The sequence below is a fragment of the Nesoenas mayeri genome (assembly GCF_963082525.1).
Source record: "Nesoenas mayeri genome assembly, chromosome: 2".
Lineage (NCBI taxonomy): Eukaryota > Metazoa > Chordata > Aves > Columbiformes > Columbidae > Nesoenas > Nesoenas mayeri.
The window spans coordinates 99,521,017-99,539,312 of record NC_137543.1 but is presented as its reverse complement, the minus strand read 5'-3'; the positions used below and the strand labels follow the sequence as shown (position 1 = coordinate 99,539,312).

The 18,296-nt window shown below is 42.3% G+C and overlaps 2 protein-coding genes across 6 annotated transcripts in view; one reads left to right on the top strand and one right to left on the bottom strand.

The window, feature by feature from the left end:
• Positions 1-1,135: 1,135 nt before the first annotated feature.
• On the bottom strand, positions 1,136-13,160 carry TPMT (thiopurine S-methyltransferase). Of its 3 annotated transcripts, XM_080338783.1 has the most exons (9): positions 13,107-13,160; positions 12,420-12,581; positions 11,296-11,388; positions 10,112-10,244; positions 9,564-9,616; positions 4,586-4,660; positions 3,754-3,836; positions 2,125-2,169; positions 1,136-1,336 (listed from the first exon to the last, which is right to left on the bottom strand). In XM_080338783.1, the coding sequence occupies exons 2-9, from the start codon at positions 12,455-12,457 to the stop codon at positions 1,266-1,268; spliced, it is 591 nt and encodes a 196-aa protein (XP_080194909.1). In that variant the 5' UTR covers positions 12,458-12,581; positions 13,107-13,160; the 3' UTR covers positions 1,136-1,265. The 3 variants fall into 3 exon arrangements, with proteins under 3 accessions (XP_080194909.1, XP_080194910.1, XP_080194911.1); XM_080338784.1 differs by lacking the exon at positions 4,586-4,660; XM_080338785.1 differs by lacking the exon at positions 11,296-11,388.
• A 42-nt stretch (positions 13,161-13,202) lies between these two features.
• Positions 13,203-18,296, top strand: part of KDM1B (lysine demethylase 1B) — a 29,085-nt gene continuing 23,991 nt past the window's right edge. For 2 of the 3 annotated variants that reach the window (XM_080338782.1, XM_080338780.1), the window contains exons 1-4: positions 13,203-13,260; positions 13,419-13,485; positions 16,389-16,491; positions 17,320-17,444. In XM_080338782.1, the coding sequence (XP_080194908.1) occupies positions 16,402-16,491; positions 17,320-17,444 (215 nt within the window). In that variant the 5' untranslated portion in view covers positions 13,203-13,260; positions 13,419-13,485; positions 16,389-16,401. Of the gene's footprint in view, positions 13,261-13,418; positions 13,486-14,948; positions 15,515-16,388; positions 16,492-17,319; positions 17,445-18,296 lie in introns of those variants that run through there. The other variant, XM_080338781.1, reaches the window with a different exon arrangement.

Genomic DNA, 18,296 nt, shown 5'->3' with positions numbered 1-18,296 from the left:
AACTTGAGAGATATTGGGAGCAGCTACTACTTTAGGAGAATTTCTATGACGTAAGGAATTGCTAGTTTTATTTTGTCGGCATGGACAAGAAAAGAACTGATTCTAAGTCATGTCCACTGCAGCTTATGCTTCCATGATCCACTGCTCCACTCATCTCTGTGCATAAATGTCTTTGGAGAGGAATGGCAGGTGCTGGCTCTTCCCATGGACAAGCAGGGTACAGTGTGGGCTCCCAGGGACAGGACACGCTTTGCCTTCCCGTCTCCAGAAGAAAGAAGAGTTGAAGAAGGGGGCTCAGGAGCGAGAGACTGCAAAGAAGTTGCTGCACTAGATCCTTTTGTCTTTATCTGTCAGAAAAGCTGGCAGTAAACCATGTCCCTGGGAACCCGTTCCAGTGCCTGACAACCCTTTCCATGAAATGTTTCCTAATATCCAATCTCAACTTTCCCTGGCACATCTTCAGGCCATTTCCTCTTGTCCTATCACTTGACACTTGGGAGAAGAGACTGACACCCTTCATGCTACAATCTCTTTTCAGGTAGTTGTAGACAGTGATCAGGTCTCCCTTCAGCCTCCTTTTCTCCAGGCTGAACAGCCCCAGTTCCCTCAGCTGCTCCTCATTAGACTCCTGCTCCAGACCCCTCACCAGCTTCATTCCTCTTCTCTGAACTCTCTCAGTACCTCAATGTCTTTCTTGTAGTGAGGGGCCCAAAACTGACTGTAATCATGATTAACAGGGTTGGAGAGAACCAACTTGCACCAACTTCCTGCCTCTTGCACTCAGCTCCTTTGTCTGGTGCAAGGCCAGTGTCGCAGGAATCAGTATTTGTATGGCAGGCATCATTGCTCCCAGGGCTGCCAGTTGCCAGGGTTGACCTGCAGTGCAGTGGGCACTCAGCATCAACTGGCAACATCAAAAAAGGAAGAGGAACATTTTTTTTTTTTCTAGCTCTGATGATTTTAATTTATATGGAAGAAAAAGATAAATTTTAAACATTCTTGTTTGTGCATGGAGTTGAAGAGAAGCTGTGTGTGTCTCAAGAGAGTGAAGGCAGTTATGTAGGAGAGCTGGCTTGGTAGGCAAAATGGACAAAAATTTTGCACAGGCATTTTTATGTATGCTGAAGCGTGCTTTAAGAGTGCCCCAAAACATGTCTCACTTTAGAAGGTGAGACAAAAATAAAAGCAACATGAGAGTTAAGTTATTTTAATTCATTTAAATCAAGCTACAAACTTCAGTATATATAGCACCTCCAGAAAATAATCTAGTCCCATTGTCTGTGTTTCTCTGAGAAGTCATCAACTTTTTGAAGACACTTAATTTCACAGCAGTCACCTGAAAATGAGGAAAGAGTAACATATTACTGAATGATTAGTCACTGGAAAATGCAAACTGTCAGGGAAAAAAAAAAAAGAATCTTATCCACAGATTCCCTCACAATCCCAAACACAGGGACACAAATGCACTGGGAAAAAACTTATCCATCTCTCTTGCACTGGGATGCAACTGTCCATGCCAGTGACTCACCAGGCACATACACTGTAGGGGTCTGAGACAGATGTACATTTTGAAGAAGTAAGTGCAGTATCAAAGCATTTCAGTAGAAACTTTTAAATTCCCACCATAATTCCAACTTTCATTATTTTGATGGATTTGGGTTGTACATTTGGTATTTCCTTTGTACGGCACATCACTTTTCTTCTCTGGCTACAAAAGTACAGCAGAAACTGTAGAAGTAGTGTACAAAGGCCTTGCATTAAAACCAGGGTAGTTGGTGGTGAGGTGCAGAGAAAGACAAAATGGTCAAACGGGACTAAGACGGCAGCTACAGGATCACTGAATGCAGCATGAATCCTGGGAGAATGAAAAGATAGCGAGGGGAGAAAAGATACAGTATCTTTCTCTTGGCTTTTCCTCATATTTTTTGAAAAACTGAGAATTTTCCTTGACAGCAACATCCCTGTGGCTAAGTGGTATTTATTTTTACAGTCATTTTTTCATGACTGTACCTCTTATCTAAAAAGCAAATAACTATCAGTGGTCACAGGGAGAAGCAGAAGCATACAAACACATTTATGTGTTTTGGGAAAAAAGCCCTAAGGGTTAGCTGAAATATTACTTACGAAACAAGCTTTTAATTTCAGATTCAGGAACATAAAACGGTGGGCCTGAAAGAAAATGAGTGAGGCTAATCAGAGAGAAGACATAGGAAGGAGACAGAATTGACTGGGTTGGAAAAGACCTCAGAGATCATCAAGTCCAACCCTTGGTCCAACTCCAGTCCATTTACTAGATCATGGCACTAAGTGCCATGTCCAATCTCAGTTAAAAAACCTCCAGGGACGGTGAGTCCACCACCTCCCCGGGCAGCCATTCCAATGCCTGACCACTCTCTCTGTAAAGAATTTCTTTCTAATATCTAGCCTAAATTTCCCCTGAGAGTTTAAGCCCATGCCCCCTTGTCCTATTGCTAACTGCTTGGGAGACGAGACCAGTCCTCACCTGGCTATAACTTCCCTTCAGGTAGTTATAGAGAGTGATGAGGTCACCTCTAAGCCTCCTCTTCTCCAGACTAAACAACCCCAGCTCTCTCAGCCTCTCCCCATAGGTCTTATGTTCAAGTCCCTTCACCAGTCTTGTTGCTCTTCTCTGGACCCGCTCCAGCACTTCACTGTCTTCCCTGAACTGAGGGGCCCAGAACTGAACACAATACTCCAGGTGTGGCCTCACCAATGCAGAGTACAGGGGAAGGATCACTTCCCTTGTCCTGCTGACCACGCTATTCTTGATACAGAGACAAACATTCACACTGCAGCAGGAGAGCCAGCGCCATTGCTCACAGCACCTGGCCTACAATCGGGCTCCAGTGTGTAGCATCATCTGCAGGAACCAGAAGACACCACGTCCAAGAGCTTGTGGCACCTTGGTGGGCCACCAGACAGCTTCAGGTGCTGCTGCTGCATCACCTCCAGACTGCAGCCAGGGTAGCCACATTGTGAGAAGTCATGAACATGCTGTGGATACAAGCACTCTCTGTGTGCTGTATGAATCCAGCCCACAACTGCTTTATGCTATTAATACAATGGCATAATTAAAGGTAAAAGCTGCATAATGTGAGAGGGAAAGCAATGAACTAAGCTGTTGTTGCTTATGATAACAAGACCTATTTTTTCAGGGATAATTATGGTGAAGAGCCTAAAAGCAGCAAGAAATATTTTCCTTTTGAGAGTTCATAATTAAAAAGAAATATTTCAAAATACCTCAGACTTAGGTATATAATAAAAGTTATAAAAGGAAAAAATTATTTATGATTTTACAGAATTTCACCTCTTCCAAACATATTCAGACCATGGTAGAGGCTGGGAGAGAAGCATAAGATGGGCAGCACATTGGGTTGCAAGTATCAGGTAATAAGAGTGAAGCCAAGGTTCTTGGGAGTGCTTCAAGCTCCCTGGGCCAGACAGGATGTTATGCCGAACATCCACTCTTCTAGTTTCATTGTCATAGCCACGCTTCCAGTTTAATTTCTTCAATAATATACCATCTCCACTTATCCTTAACATGTCTGAATGCTAGAGAGAAAGCAAATTTAGTCTCAACATCTAAAATTTTTAACACACAGTTGTATTGGTGTGTTCAGCTGACAAAGCTATGCTCACAAAAAACTTGGGGAAGATACATATCTATCCCATCTATATACCATTTATACTAAAGCATGCAAAATCAAAACATGAACAGTGCAAAGTTCTCACCTTTGTGTTTGTTTGGATCATATGAAACTGTAACAAGGAGATAAGAATTTTTTTCCATTAGGGTGATCATCAAACTGACATAGCTAAAAGAAGAAATTTACACTTTATTATTTTGGAACTGTGAAAACCTTCAAGCATAGCATTCAAAATATTCAGTGAAAGAGGTAACGTATTTCTATGCAGAGACAACTTGAACTGAACTGCAGAGAAACTAAGCAAAGTTTAGTTTGAATTTCATGAGCATTAATTTCAGGCTACACATGAAACACCTCAAATAAAGGTTACTATTTGCACCTCATAAACAAGCATTTATCTTTTTTTTGCATATTCATCTCAAAAGTAACAGGCAAAACGTAGTATTCCTTTGCCGCAGTCTAAAATACAGTACCAAATACAGTACCGATCTTTTAAAACTAGTGTGAATTCAAGATTATGTATCTAATTAAAAAATCCTGGGATTAGGGTCAAAATATATTTGGGTTGGCTATGGGCAAGAATGAAAAATTGCAATAAAGAAGCAAGGGGCAAAAGAAAAAAGAGAGGAGAAGCAGATGGGGTAAAAAGGAAATAATAAAATTCAGATGAGACTTGCAGCTCTGCTTCTGCTGGGTTGCAACAAACCACATATTTTCCCACCAAGAGGCAGGGTGGCTTCCTTGAAGGAAGTTCACAAATCATCAGTACAGCACTTTGCAACTGCAGCTGGTGCTTGCAGTAGAGAAGAACTTGTATAGGTTACTTCTTTAAATGAAAGAGGACTCATCGACAAGTGGCAGGAGGAAAAACGTGTCACTGCATACATTCAAGACAGTAACAAGGCAAACTTACTAACCGTTGTCTGTCGCATGGATTCACAGCTACTAGAGCTCCTCTGTCCCAAACCCCATCAAACTTGCCAACTATTGAGCTACAGAGAGATGAGGAAAAGGCATAAACATACTGAAAAAGCACCTTTGTTTTATTCAGATACTTCTGTGAAATCACAAGTATTCTCCATCTAGCTGTGCAGATCCCCCACTACTGTTTTGTTAGAGTCCAGCATTCTCATGATCCAAAACAATATGAACTGTAAACTAAGAAACCCCCCTGGTACATGGCCCTGCTGCAATAGCAAAGAGGTGCTGGAATTGCTCAGCATTTCCCCATGATTAGTTGGTGCTGAGACAAGGCAGGGATGGAGGAAAGTAGCTAAAACACATTCAGGCTACAGGCTGGGATTTTTGGCAATTGTACCCTGCCGTGACCCTTGAGGCAGCACTAACCTTCATCCAAGCATTCAGTTCTTGGCCACCTTCTAAACCCACACGTGATTTAAAATGCAGGTTAAGGAAGGTGCCTCATTGCTTCATCATCTAACTCAGCACACTTAGTAATTTTACAGACTTCAGTTCCCAGCTAGATGCCCAGGACAGTTAGTTTCAGCTTGCAATTTGTTTAATGTTAGAAAAGCTAAGTTACACTGCTGCTCACCTCAGGCTACCACTGCCACAGATATTATTTTTATTCCTGGCAAATGGCTTCAGTGACCACCAAAAACCTGCAAGTGGTCAAGACTATTGGGAAGTGCCTTTATTGACAGGTGGTAAGAGCAGTCACAGTGATGCTAGAGATGAGGTTATTTGAGGGGGGAAGAAAGAGCCTTGTTTCTGGTAATTATTAAAACAGGAGTTTAGAGAGTAAGGTAGTCGTAATGTGAAATGCATAGTTTTGAATAAAGTCTGAAATAAGTTTACTTAGTGAGAATACTATTGTATGGAATTGTGCAATACCTTTCTGCCTATTGGGGGAGTGTCAGAGTCTAACTGACCACTTCTTTCTTCACTTTTGAACTGGTTTTGGCTGGGGTAGAGTACATTTCTTCATAGTAGTGAGTATGGGGCTGTGTTTTGGATTTGTGCTGAAAACAGTGTTGATAATACAGGATGTTTTAGCTACCACTGAGCAGGGCTTACACAGAGTCAAGGCCTTTTCTGCTCCTCACACCACCAGCAAGTAGGTTAGAGGTCCACAAAAAATTAGGAGAGGACACAGCTGGGACAGCTGACCGCAAGTGACCAAAGGGATATTCCAGACCATAAGATGTCATGCTCGGCATATAAAGCCGGGAGGGAAGTTGGTGGAGGGGCCGCTGCTTGGGGACTATCTGGGCATCGGTCAGTTGGGGATCTGCAACTGTTTTCATTTGCATCACTTACTTTTCTTGGGTTTTATTCTCCTCCTTTTTTTTTTCCTCTCACAATTTTTAAAAATTTGCTTTTAATTCTTTAACTGTTTCAATCCACAAATTTCTTTCTCACTTTTACCCTTCTGATTGTCCCCACCATCCCACTGGTGATATAGTGTGGGCAAGCAGCTGTGTGGTGCTTAGTTGTCAGCTGCGGTTAAACCACGACAGTTTCTTCTCCCTGCCCGATGCTAATTTCATTGCAATGGCCTTGCTAAGTCTCTGGCATCTAATCCAGAAGCTGATCCTCTATTTCCCACCCTACTATGATGAGACTTGATAACACTTTTAAGCCCTGACTTCTTTTAAAGTTTGCCAAGGCTAAGGATCTGTTTTAAATAACCAGCTTCTTAAATGAATGGAGATCTTTAAAGAGACAGTTAAACATGCAACGGGCACAAGGGGTCAAAGCAAAGTCTAGTGGGGCAGGTGACAAGCTTGATCTTCTGAGGCTTGGCAGCTGTTCTCCTCTTCGCATAGCTGAGTCCGCTGCATGACCTTAGGCAAGCTCCTGAAGTTTTCCGTACATGGTTTTCTTCTTAACTTTAATCAGCTCTAACTGGAATGGTGGTGGTGGCGGCTCCATGTAGGCATTTCATGTGTTTTACTCCCCACCAGTTTCATCAGGGCCTACAGACATCGTGTGCTGCAGGCAGCCTCATGCTGTGGCCTTGCCCTAGTCCTGGTCTCCTGCTTGCTCAGACCTCAGGACCTGCTGAGCATCTGGGTGTTCCCTGTCCATCTGCACATCCAACTTCCTTCTGAGGAGAACCAAGCCACGCGGAAAAGGTCAAAAAGGGTACACAGCTGTCTTTCATCTTGATGTAGAGTCAGGACGAGGCTAAGGTGTTAGAAAGTGCTCCTCTTGGGTATACGTTTCACTGTATCACCACCCAATACTTTAGCCCCACATTATCTCCTGCTATGTGTTTATACGGCATGAGGCATGAGAGATTACAGTCTGGATACTAGTACAACTAATAAAAATTAACTTGTAAAGCAGAAATTCACACATCTGAAGAAATCCCACTGGACTGACACAGTAAAGCTGTGAATTTCTCTATCTGCACATGTTTAGTAGTTTCAGTTAATGCGATTTTAATTTTTTTCCTTAAAGTTTTGCAGCCGTAATTGTATGAGGAGGTACAATGGTTGCGTAATATAACTGTTTTACATATGTCCCAGAGTTCCCACAAAGAGCAGTTATTCCTGTTACTCGTTAACTAGAAAGAGACCTTGAAATGTCTCATTCTGACAAAGGTCTGGAGCACATTTAAGTTCTCCTCTAATGAATGCTAGGCTAATGGAGATCAAAAGGATTTGTTTGCAGGCCAGCCTCAGCAAGAGAGAAATTAATTTAATTTCCATAATTACTGGGTAATTAATCAAATTGTCTGTACATAGAAACTAGAAGAGTGTGTGCATTTCACTACTCACAGGTATCTGCTGACTGCTGTAGGAAATGCAGTTCATACTTCCACCATAACTGCACCCAGCATAGAACCATACACCCAGAACACATATCTGCCAATTTATTTTGTGGATGACAAACTAGGTACTGGACCCAGTAATATGCATGGAAAATGTAATTAATTACCTATTTTTAGTTTATTTCATAGTATTATTAGAATCATGCTGTGATAGAAACTAAAGATTTTACCATGCTACCTGTTACAAAACGTAGGATCTAAATTTTTCAAAAATTGCTGACAAGAAGCTTAAGCAATTCCTGGGCAATTTGTCAACACACAGCAAGGATTTATAGGGATCTACACAGCAAGTAGCTACACTGCAGGAGCAAGAAAGGGAAGGAAACCAGGCAGTATCTACAAAACCATGTTCATATACAGCCCATCTGTTCCAAGCCACTCGCTTTGCAGGGCTAGTTACATATACATATTTTTCAAACCAACTGGAGTCAGCTGCACCAGCAGAAGTCTTAGCAATGGTCTATTGTCTAAAAGAATTTGGACGCTAGTAATGAACACTTTTTTTCCTATTTATGGAGATTAAAAAAAAAAAAACCATATAGCAAGCACCATATTGTGGTGTCCTAAACTACCTATTAGACCTGTATATGGACTAGCTCTGAAAAGCCCATCCAGGTAAAGTTTAAGACTTGACCATCTTCTTATTGAACAGCCATGAAACAAACAAGAGTTGTTTGTAAGAAAAGCAAACAAACACACAAAACTTCACCAAAACCTTATGATTTAGTGAAAATCATGTCTGAGTAAGAACTACAAGAGGAGGGAACTATAGTGCAGGACTCTGGGCACCTTCAGCTTCCTGTAAGACCGACACATTACAAAACCAGAAACAACACCACTTTCTTGCGTGCTGTCCAATCTACAACTACTCCAGCACGTGTCTAGGTCTGAGGACATTTTAGGACAGATTTAAACACGCCTGTTGCCAACACCACTAAGACACTTCTGAGGACAAATAAATAAGCCAGATGCATTATCGTCCAAGGCAAGGCCTTCTGTGCTAGAGGCTGTAGATAGTCCTAAGTCATCCTGCAGTCTCTGTACAACTCAAAAATTTTTAAAATTCCCCCACCAGCTGACACTTGAGCAGAAGGTCAGGTGCAAAGCTACCAAAAAATCGGAGAAGTGATGCTTGGAGCGACAGACCACAAGGGGTTGAAACATTTTTCATGAATCAGTAGTGTGGACTGTGTTGAAGTATTTTGCATTTTCTATTGTGTCTTTTAACTAAGAAATATAGACATTTTAGCACTCAAAATCCTTCAGAAGACATTGGTAAGTCTCGACATGATTGTTAAGATACTTGCAGAGTCAGTGTTTGACAATATATTAAGTAGCCACATATACTGGAGAGATGTAATGTAGCTTAAGCCCATCAAGAAAAGTATGTTAAGCAGGGGACACATACAATCAACGGATACAGCTTACTTATGCATACGTTAATCATTACTTTGGCAAAAATACATTTAGTACTTAGATAAAGGAAAAGCTGTCTAAGAATACACCTCTGGGTATATTCTCTTTACTTTTACTAAGCTACTCTGAGTAAGGAATTGTGCTAGTGTTTGGCTTCATAGAATTCATCAATAATATTAAAGATAATTTGTTTTTACTGTAAAAGCAAACATGGTTTTGTGTAACTTTTCATAGAATCATAGAATCATTTCGGTTGGAAGAGACCCTCAGGATCGAGTCCAACCATAACCTCATTCTAGCACTAAACCATGTCCCTAAGAACCTGATCTAAATGCCTTTTAAACCCCTCCAGGGATGGCGACCCCACCACTTCCCTGGGCAGCCTGTTCCAATGCCTGACAACTCTTTCCGTGAAGAATTTTTTCCTAATATCCAATCTAATTTTACAGGACAGCTTAGAACAAGAAGCCCATTTAAGAATATTTGCTTTGAATTTTTATCTAATGGTCAAGAACAGATTTTTTTTGTTGGAGATTGGCTATTCGCATTTCTCATACAAGTTAATAAGAATTTTCTTGAGAGTACCTGTTCCAAATCTTTATGGCTGATTCAAACAAAATAATATGACAGTGTTATACGTTTGATTATACAGAATTCTAAATCACAAGGTGCAATCTTACCTGGACAAATCATAAATACTGCAGCAGTACAGAGAAATGTTCCCAGAGGTACTCTACAATAAAAAGAAAAGGAAACAATAGCTATCAGCAAACTATCATTAAATATAAACATAGAGGTGTATATCCTACTTTATATCCTATATCCTACTTTATATCCTAAAAAATTCACATACACTATTTTAAAATATACACTTAGGTGTAATAGGGAAAAACTCTGAGAAACATTTTTAGATTTTCTTTACTGAGGTACTTTTCCTGACCCCTTCCAGAGAGGTTCTGATCTCTCAAGGCAGGCAACTGTCCAACCTTAAAATACATTTACTTTACATTCAGGTGCTTCAGTGTCATAAGAAGGCCGAAGTCACAAGCTCAAAAGAAGAACTTCTCAGTCCAAAATTACAACTCAGAGCTTCCTTTCGGACCTCTTCAGGAGAGAGGAATGACTACCAGTAAGACAGAGACATAAAAGCAGAATGACTTGTTTGCTCAGCTATGCCTGCATTGCATGGTTAACCACACCACACCGTTTGACAACGCACAAAATGTACCTGCAGCTTTTTTGCTCCTGAAATCTCTGGCACTGGCTCCTCGCAATAAGGCAGGCTGTGTTCTGAAAAAAATTCCTTCAGTGCTTGCTTGCTGACTTCCACACCAACAACAGTGTGTCCCATGTCTGCCAGCCTGCACACAGGACAGAGAGGTCCCAAATTTACGTGACACTCACAGGCTGGGCCGTTACCAAAGGTGTATCTCCCATGCAGCATCTATTTGTTAGGGAAACCCTGGTTTTAGGATGCACTCGTATATCTAACTCTGACTCTCTGGAGTGTTTGCGTTATATTGAACACCTCACCCCTGCGACTGGAGCTTAAATTAGTGCCCTTCAGCATACAGCTGATGAGGATTTACAGGCTTTATTTAGATTAATAATTTATTTCTGTGAACTCGATGAAAACAAAAGGCGATTAAACGGAGAAACTGTCCATTTCAGCTTACAGAAACGTGTTCTGCTCTGAAGCACAGCAGCTGAGGCCGGCTGCCCACCCAGCTGCCTCTGCAGCTTTGGCAGGGGGGAGCAGTAACCTTTTCACTGCTGCAGCTCCGCGCCACAGCAATGCACGTCAGAGCTCACCGTCAGCCGGGCAAGCAGTCGTCGTGATAAAACCGCAGAGCTGGCACTAATTTGATTCCTTGAGGGCTGTAGTTCAATGAAGGTTTTTCAGTCTGTGTAACCTCCCTCCATGAAAACAATCAACAGCTTACACAGCTTCTAATTATAAATATAATCCAGGTGAAAAAAGGTAAAAGTGAAAAAATCAGTTTAAAAAAAGAGGAAGTTATATTTAGCCCAAACCACTTAAGTTCCCAGTGTGACATGCCACATGGTCCCATGCTCTGGCACAAGTGGCCCCATTGCAGGCAATTTGAGCTGGCATCGCCATCAAAAGAAGCAGTGGCAAAGGCATAGCTTCAGTCACAAATTCAGCATTCCCCAGGCTGAACCTGGGACAATCAGGAGGACTTTCAGGTTAGTCCTTCTCCATCCCATTTATGCTACTATACAAAACACCAGCAAATGAAACCAAACTTCCTCCTCCCTCCAGCCTCCAGCAATGCTGCTTTCCTACCAGCCGAGATGCGGCACATTTCCATTGGCCAAGGTAAGGCTGGGAATTCCCCTTCCCCCTCCCCACATCAAGTAAGATTTTTGGTCTTATAATCCGGGCTTTACCATTTCATCTCTACTGCTTTACCACAAAGTGGAAAAAATATCCTCAGTCCACTCCTGCCACTTACAAGTACATCCAGGTACTTCCATAAGAGCCTGCAGAAGAACAGCCATGTTTTACTTAATGCTGTATTTGTGCTGACATGTTGAAAGCCAAATGCTACACACTACACCGGCTAACAGCAAACTCCACAATGGAGTACAGGTTCTTAGTTCAACCTGCTCATATAATTAGAAATAAAAACATAAAATAAAAACGTTTACTTTCCATCTACTTAGGAAGTAAATTTAATTTCTGTTAAAAAAGAACACATTTTTCTTTGTTCTGTTCTCTGTATATTTGTCTTTTCAAGTAAACCAACAAACCAACCCACCTCTAAGAAGGTCACAACAGACAACTTAAACATAATGATTATTAAACTTCTGTGTCTATCAAATCACTTACACAGGTCTTAAATGTGACTGTCATTGGTTGCAAGACTATGTAACAGGTTTGCTCTCTTAGGTACCTGTCTTTCAGTGCACAATAATTGCTCCAATGCTCTCTGCATATTGTTTTAGGCCCCAGTTTCACTACTTTAAAATGGCAATGCAGAGCTTCTGCATCAGAAAATTTAAGATTCTTAGTCAAACTGTTGACATAGGCTACACATGAGGAAGAAATGTTTTACAATGAGGGTGGTAAAACACTGGCACAGATTGCCCAGAGAGGTGGTAGATGCCCCATCCCTGGAGACATTCCAGGCCAGGCTGGACGGGGCTCTGAGCAACTTGATCTAGTTGAAGATGCCCCTACTCATGGCAGGGGGGTTGGATTAGATGAGCTTTGAAGGTTCCTTCCAACTTAAACTATTCTATGATTCTATTCAAGCTTTATAGTTTAAAATCTGATTCAAAAGTTCTACATTCAATGCAATCCTTTCTCTTTTCTGCCCCCCTTTCTTTTTTTTTGTCAAAAGCAGGCCACAATAATATTTATTTTACTTTCAAGCTGTGTAAAATAATTTTCCTTTTTTTTTTTTTTTTGTAAATGCTCCATTTTCAGTTAAGAGTTTTTTGAATGAGTCAAGTCCCTCCTCTCACAACATTTCTTTAAACAGCTTAGGCAGAAGTATCAAGTCACGTACAGATGCCCTTGCTCCTTATGAAACCCAATGTTACCCATCTCCCATTTCTGCAGCCATTCCTCCTCAGTCACCACTCTGTCTTTTTGTGACCCAATATCAGTGCTTTCCGGGATCCTGCACGCATCTGCTGAGTGGTCTATCGTCCCTAGGGTGTGCTAGTAGCTGTGAAAAAAAAGAAAGAAAAATTATCCCCACTTGATGAATAGTTTGGAACTGGCTCTCGCTTCCTAGGATCAAATATAAAATGAGTGCAGTTTGAAGGATTATTATTTGGCGTCTATTTAAATGTAGCTGACTGAACGTGGCTTCGGCTGGACTGTTTGGTTTTGGTGTTGGCTTGTTTGTTTTTGTTTTTTGGTGGTGTTGTTTGTTTGTTGTTTTTATTTCCGGAGTGAAACCTGCCCAAACGCGCCCTGTTCAGCATTACGGAAACGCCGGTGACCTCCCGTTTCGCACACATCTGGAAGCCACCCAGATGCTGCCCAGTTGCCCCGGGGGTACCCGCAGGCCCAGGCCCGGCGCCGCCGCTCGGTAGATGCCGACAGTTCCCTCCCATGCAAACCCCGCGGGGAAGAGCAGCAGCTCGGGGGAAGAAGGGGACCCGGAAGGACCCAGCCGGGCTCAGCACTTCCCCCATGACCCCTCCCCGGCTGCCCCCCGCCCGGCTGCCGGCGGCGGCTGTGGTACCTGCGCGGCGGCGGCGGGTCCCACGGGGATGGGGCGGTGCCTCCCCGCCCTCCCCCTCGCTACGCACCGTGGAGAGCGGAAGCGGCGGCAGGAGGAGGCGGGCTGAGGGTGCACGGCACCGGGGAGGAGGATGGCAGTGCGGATGGCGGCGGCGGTGAGTGACCCCCTTCCCCCGGCTGCAGCGCCCGCCGTGGGGCCGCCCGCCCCTCCTCCCCGGGCGGTGGGGCAGGTGCGAGCGCTGCCCCTTCCTCTCCTCACCTCCCCGCTTCCCTCTTCCTTCCCCCTTCTCCTCCCTTTTCTCCCCCGCTGCAGCTCTAGTAGGAGGCGACGCGGACACGCGTGAATGTGGTCTCCGGCCCCCGAGTGACCCGGCCCCGAGGTGAGTTGCCAGGAGGCTCAGTCGCCCCGGCCGCAAGCGCCTCCCCCGCCGCCCGCCGGCACCCCCGGGGCGCCTCCGGTGACATCCCCTGGGGGACACTCCTCCCCCGGGGACTCCCCCTCGGGACCCCGCTCCCGGCGCCCCCGGCCGCCAGCTGTCACGGCCGCGGCGCCGGGCGCTGCTGAGCCTTGGCCCGGGGACGGCGGCTGCGGCCGGGGCGGCCCGGGGAGGGGGCGGGCGGCTGTCAGACCCGCCGGCGGCGGACCCGGCCTGAACTCTCAAGGTGTCCGCACGTCGTGGTCCCACCTTCCCTCGTTTATCCGGCTGCTGTCGTTTCCTCTCTGTGTCAAGTGTCTGTGTGGTTTCTTTTTAATTTTTTTTTTCTTTTCCTTTTTTTTTTTCCCTTTTTTTTTTTTCTTTTTCGTTTTTCCTTTTTTAATTTTTTTTTTCTGTTTTCCTTCTTTTCCCCTTTCCTTTTCCTCTTCTTTTTTCCCTTTTTTCTTTTTTCTTCCTTGCTTTTTTCCTTTTTCCTTTTTCCTTTTTCCTTTTTCCTTTTTCCTTTTTCCTTTTTCCTTTTTCCTTTTTCCTTTTTCTTTTTCCTTTTTTTTTCCTTTTTCTTTTTTTTTCTGTTCTCTTTTTCTCTTTTTTTCTGTTTTTCCTTTTTTCCTCTCCCCCTCCCAAGACAAACTTGCTGTGAACTGTATGGGTAAACCCCACAAAGCTCTCCCATGTAGGCCACACGTTACAGACGGCTGAAATGTTAACAGAATGTGGCAGTGTGTCATGCAGCTCTCTCTTTCTCCTTTTAAAAGGCTTATTTCCTCAGCTTATATGATAACGTTCATAGGATGCAGAGTCATATAAAGCTTAGTAAAGTTAGCGATGTTTGCTTGTTCTTCAGAAAGCTGTGGGGTTTTTTGGGGTGTTGTTTATTTTGAGAGGGGAACTGGGGACAAAGTGGCATACAGCTGGAAGCAATGGTCTTGCTTACAGTTATATGCATAAGCTGCTCTCTTTTTTTCCCCCACCTCCCTCTTCCCCCTCCCACAGTGGCTATAGAAAAAATATGTGAGTCCATACAACTGGGCTCTGCCCTTCAAAATGGAAGGCCTCTCTGAATCTTAAATATTTTTTCTAAACTTCCTAGTGAACTATAACTGCCACCCTTTCTTTTTCTAACCCTGTATATGCACTAGAACATCTCCGTGTCCTTTTACCTTCATGGCTGAGTGGCCTCATAACAGCAGCAGACTGTGATCACCTGGCAGTCACCAAAATGAGTTGTCTGGTGGCTTTGCCCAGCACTAAGGTAGTTTGTAGCCTCTGACCGTAAAGGCAACACAGCCTGTAAGAACCATTACGTAGCGTCAGAAACTAAGGTAATAGAAAGACATGTTGTTGTGCCACTGATCCAGAAGGAAAGCTCCTGGGAAAAAATGCTGCCATTTCCTGGGGCGTTGTGCAGTAGTTTAGGGAAATCTCATGTAAATGAAACTGGTTGGTTTTCCTTTCTCTACTCTCCAACCTCATCCACCCACATACAGTGGTTAGTTATGGTGGAGTCATGCTTTTTTTTTTTTTTTATTAAATGATAAAGATTGACTTAATTGTTTTTCCCTCCCTCTAATTAGTTATAATTGGGGGGGGGGGTGCATACAAAAAAGAAAGTTATTTCTTGTATTGGGTTGTCTGAACTAATTTTTCACTTATGTGGATATGGTCATGTGATTTACTTTCCTCATCCAAATCAATTTCTTCTATGTTGAGAGGAGAATGAAGCACTAATTTACTTGGTTTGCATCAGCTTCGTTTGAAACTTGGTAAAAATGCCCATTCTCTCTTCCTTTACTTTTAGCAGAATTCACGAACAAAGCTACTGCTACCATGTCCATCACTGTCAGTTTGAACAAGGAAAATGCAGCCTGGAACAGAGAGAACTGAGAAGTCTCAAATATATTAAAAAAAAAAATACAAACTGATCCCTACTACAACAAGATAACATTGATGATGCAGTTCTGTAGTATAAGAGGTTTATTTCTACTTCCTTTCTCTATGCGGTAGAGTGCGTTCAGATCTAATTCTTCCTCTAGGCTCTCTTTATTTGTGTTTTACTCCCTGTGAAAATAATTCCTTTGATAATGCCGCTTTAAATATGCTTTCATATTGCTGCGGCATGCTTTCTTACATTCCATGGTTTCCAGCTTACATGATAAACTGTGATCTTTTCCATGTTCCCACTGATATAGTCGAAGAACGCTATAGAGCTCTCTTGTGGGGTAAACCTTTTATTTTCTCCTATAGTATCCTTAACAACAAAGCTTGTAGTATTCCAGTCACCTACAATTGCAATGCAACTGCAGTTTAGTCTTTAAATTCTGCTGTACTTCTTAGGAGGGTGTGCAAGTCTTGGAACTGGTTTTTCACCTGGTACTAAACATCTTTTCAGTACGCTGTTTGGAAAAGTGCTTTACAGTGCAAATGTTTTGCTACCAATGAATGAGTAGTTAGCAGGACTAGCTTTAACTTGGAGTGGTATTTCAATGCTTGCATTATGAGCTGATGTCTAGTCGCTTTGCCAACCCACATTCCAGTCCAGGTCTTCACGTAATGCAAATCAGATTACTGAAATCCAGGGTATGCTGATCTGGAACAGTCTGTCAAGATGTACTCAAGGATCTAAAATTAACTCTGAATTTAGTTTAAAATAGTAATATTGTTTCTTCACCGTAATGCTTCATTCTCATTTCCCTCCTGAATTAATAGTGAAGCTAAACAGATTCTTACCTAGGTAACTGTCATAAAAGTAGCATTATGAGTGGCTGTACTGCCCAGGCAATTAGACAGCTCTGCAAAGTCAAGCAATTTTATTTTTTTTCGTAAATACTGCCTACCTTCTTTTGCAGATCTAATAATACAATGTCAACTGGAAGGGTACGAACAAAAAAAAAGGCCTGTTCTTCAGACCAGTCTCCAGACAACCTTCCTCTGAGGAGTTCTGGAAGACAGGTATTTATAATAATTTAAAACCGTGTGGGTTTGTACTCTGCTATTTTTAATTTTCTTTTGACATTTATAAAGAAAACAGGTTTCGTTGTGTATAAGTTAGGACTCAGAGTACTCTTCCAGAAAGAGGGGGAATTAATTAATTGTGTGAATAAGTAGACAAAGTGTTTTGTTTGTGAACAACATTCAGAAAAGACAAATGCTCAATATAACCTGTAAATACTTGATGTGTTAAAAATGCAATCACAGATTTCTGTGCAGCCAGACAAAGCTGTCTGCCCACCTAGATGGAGGCCTAAACCAACACGACACACAGTACCTTTGAGGCCCAGATGAGACATTTGGTATACAGCTTTGTATCTGGAGTCCAAAAAAAGTCCCAAGTCTACCCTGATATTTTATTTGAGGCACAGATAAGATTGCCACTATTAATATCAAGAAGTATGTGAAGAAGGTATTTTCTTTTTCTGAAGGAGAGATAGAATGAACACATGAGGATTGACTCATTAGCATGTGATGGAGCTTAAAATATGATTTAAACTGGAAGCTTTGCTTCTAATTTCTTCAATGGCATCACTTAGAATAAAGCAAGGCATATTTAGCGTTAAATGATATTTCCAGCCTTACTGTTTGGAGTTTTCTGGGGAGAAAATCTGACCTACTTTGACAGCTGTTTCATGCTGCAGCTATTTCACAATGGATGCAAAAATTTTCATTAGTGCCATTCTTAACCATTTGGTGCTACCCACGAGCTGCAAAGCAGTCTGAATACCATTTTGTAGAAGAAGCATTTGTGTTATTTCTGGTCAGATTTCAGCTGTTCTTTATTAGGTGAAGAAGAAAGCGGCTGAAGCAGCAGATGATGATGATGAAGCATCAGAGAAGAAATACAGAAAGTGTGAAAAAGCTGGATGCACTGCAACATGTCCTGTTTGCTTTGCCAGTGCAGCTGAAAGGTTTGTTTCTTTTTATTTGCATTTTCCATGGATTTTTCTAAACTTGCAGATGAAGTCTAAGATCCTAACTATATTCTGAAAAATCCCTTAGTTTCTAAATGTAGAGGAAGATTCAAAAGTTCTAATATGGATCTTTAGAAGCCAGGAAAGTGTCACAAGTTATTCCTGTTGCGGATAACTGTTCTGTGCAAGATGGTAATTCAGATACAAAATATCTTTAGAATACGCTTGTTTATGTTATTAATGGTATCTTCTGGAACATGCCTTGCTTCTGGGGAACTGAGAGCACATTAGTGTAATCTGAGGAAGCTAAACTCAAGATGGAAAATGAAACCATATTTTACTGCATGAAGTTTTTATCCCTCTTGTGCTGGAATGCTTTGCAGTCTGAGGTGGAATTCTGACCTGGAAATTTTAGGTGTTGGGAGACAGTCGTACTTATTTGAACTCTTTGTTCTCGAGTTGTTCATGGCTTTCCATGCAGTTGCACGAGTCTGTTTCTATTCTGATCCTGGCAGTACGGAATTCAGGAGACCGGAAAGGTGTATCTGTAATAAGCAATGCATTCAACCTTGCTATGCTGTGGGCAGACTGCAGTTATATAGCATTCCTCCCTCCCTGGCTAATTGAGACAAACTTTCCTTGTTCTATTTATTTTCCAATGATATAAAATAATTCAGTGCTTCACTTAGTTAGCTATGTGGCTTGTTCTTTAGTGGCAGGAGGTTCTGGATGTTGTCATAGGAAAGTCAAGTGTTTTGGCAGTTGCATAAGAGATTTGTAGGGGAAATAAGCACCTGAGAGATCAGAATCAGTGATATTACATTTTGGTTTGTGGTTTTTTTTTTTTTT

Bases quoted from the DNA above. Each gene is read 5' to 3' on its own strand.
- TPMT (XM_080338783.1), bottom strand. From the start codon at position 12,457: ATGGGTAACATTGGGTTTCATAAGGAGCAAGGGCATCT. The intron at 11,389-12,419 runs GTACGTGACTTG...GTTCTTCTGCAG, and splicing joins CATAAGGAGCAAGGGCATCT to GCTCTTATGGAAGTACCTGG. The intron at 10,245-11,295 runs GTAAAGCCCGGA...TCCTGTGTGCAG, and splicing joins AAAGCAGTAGAGATGAAATG to GCTGGCAGACATGGGACACA.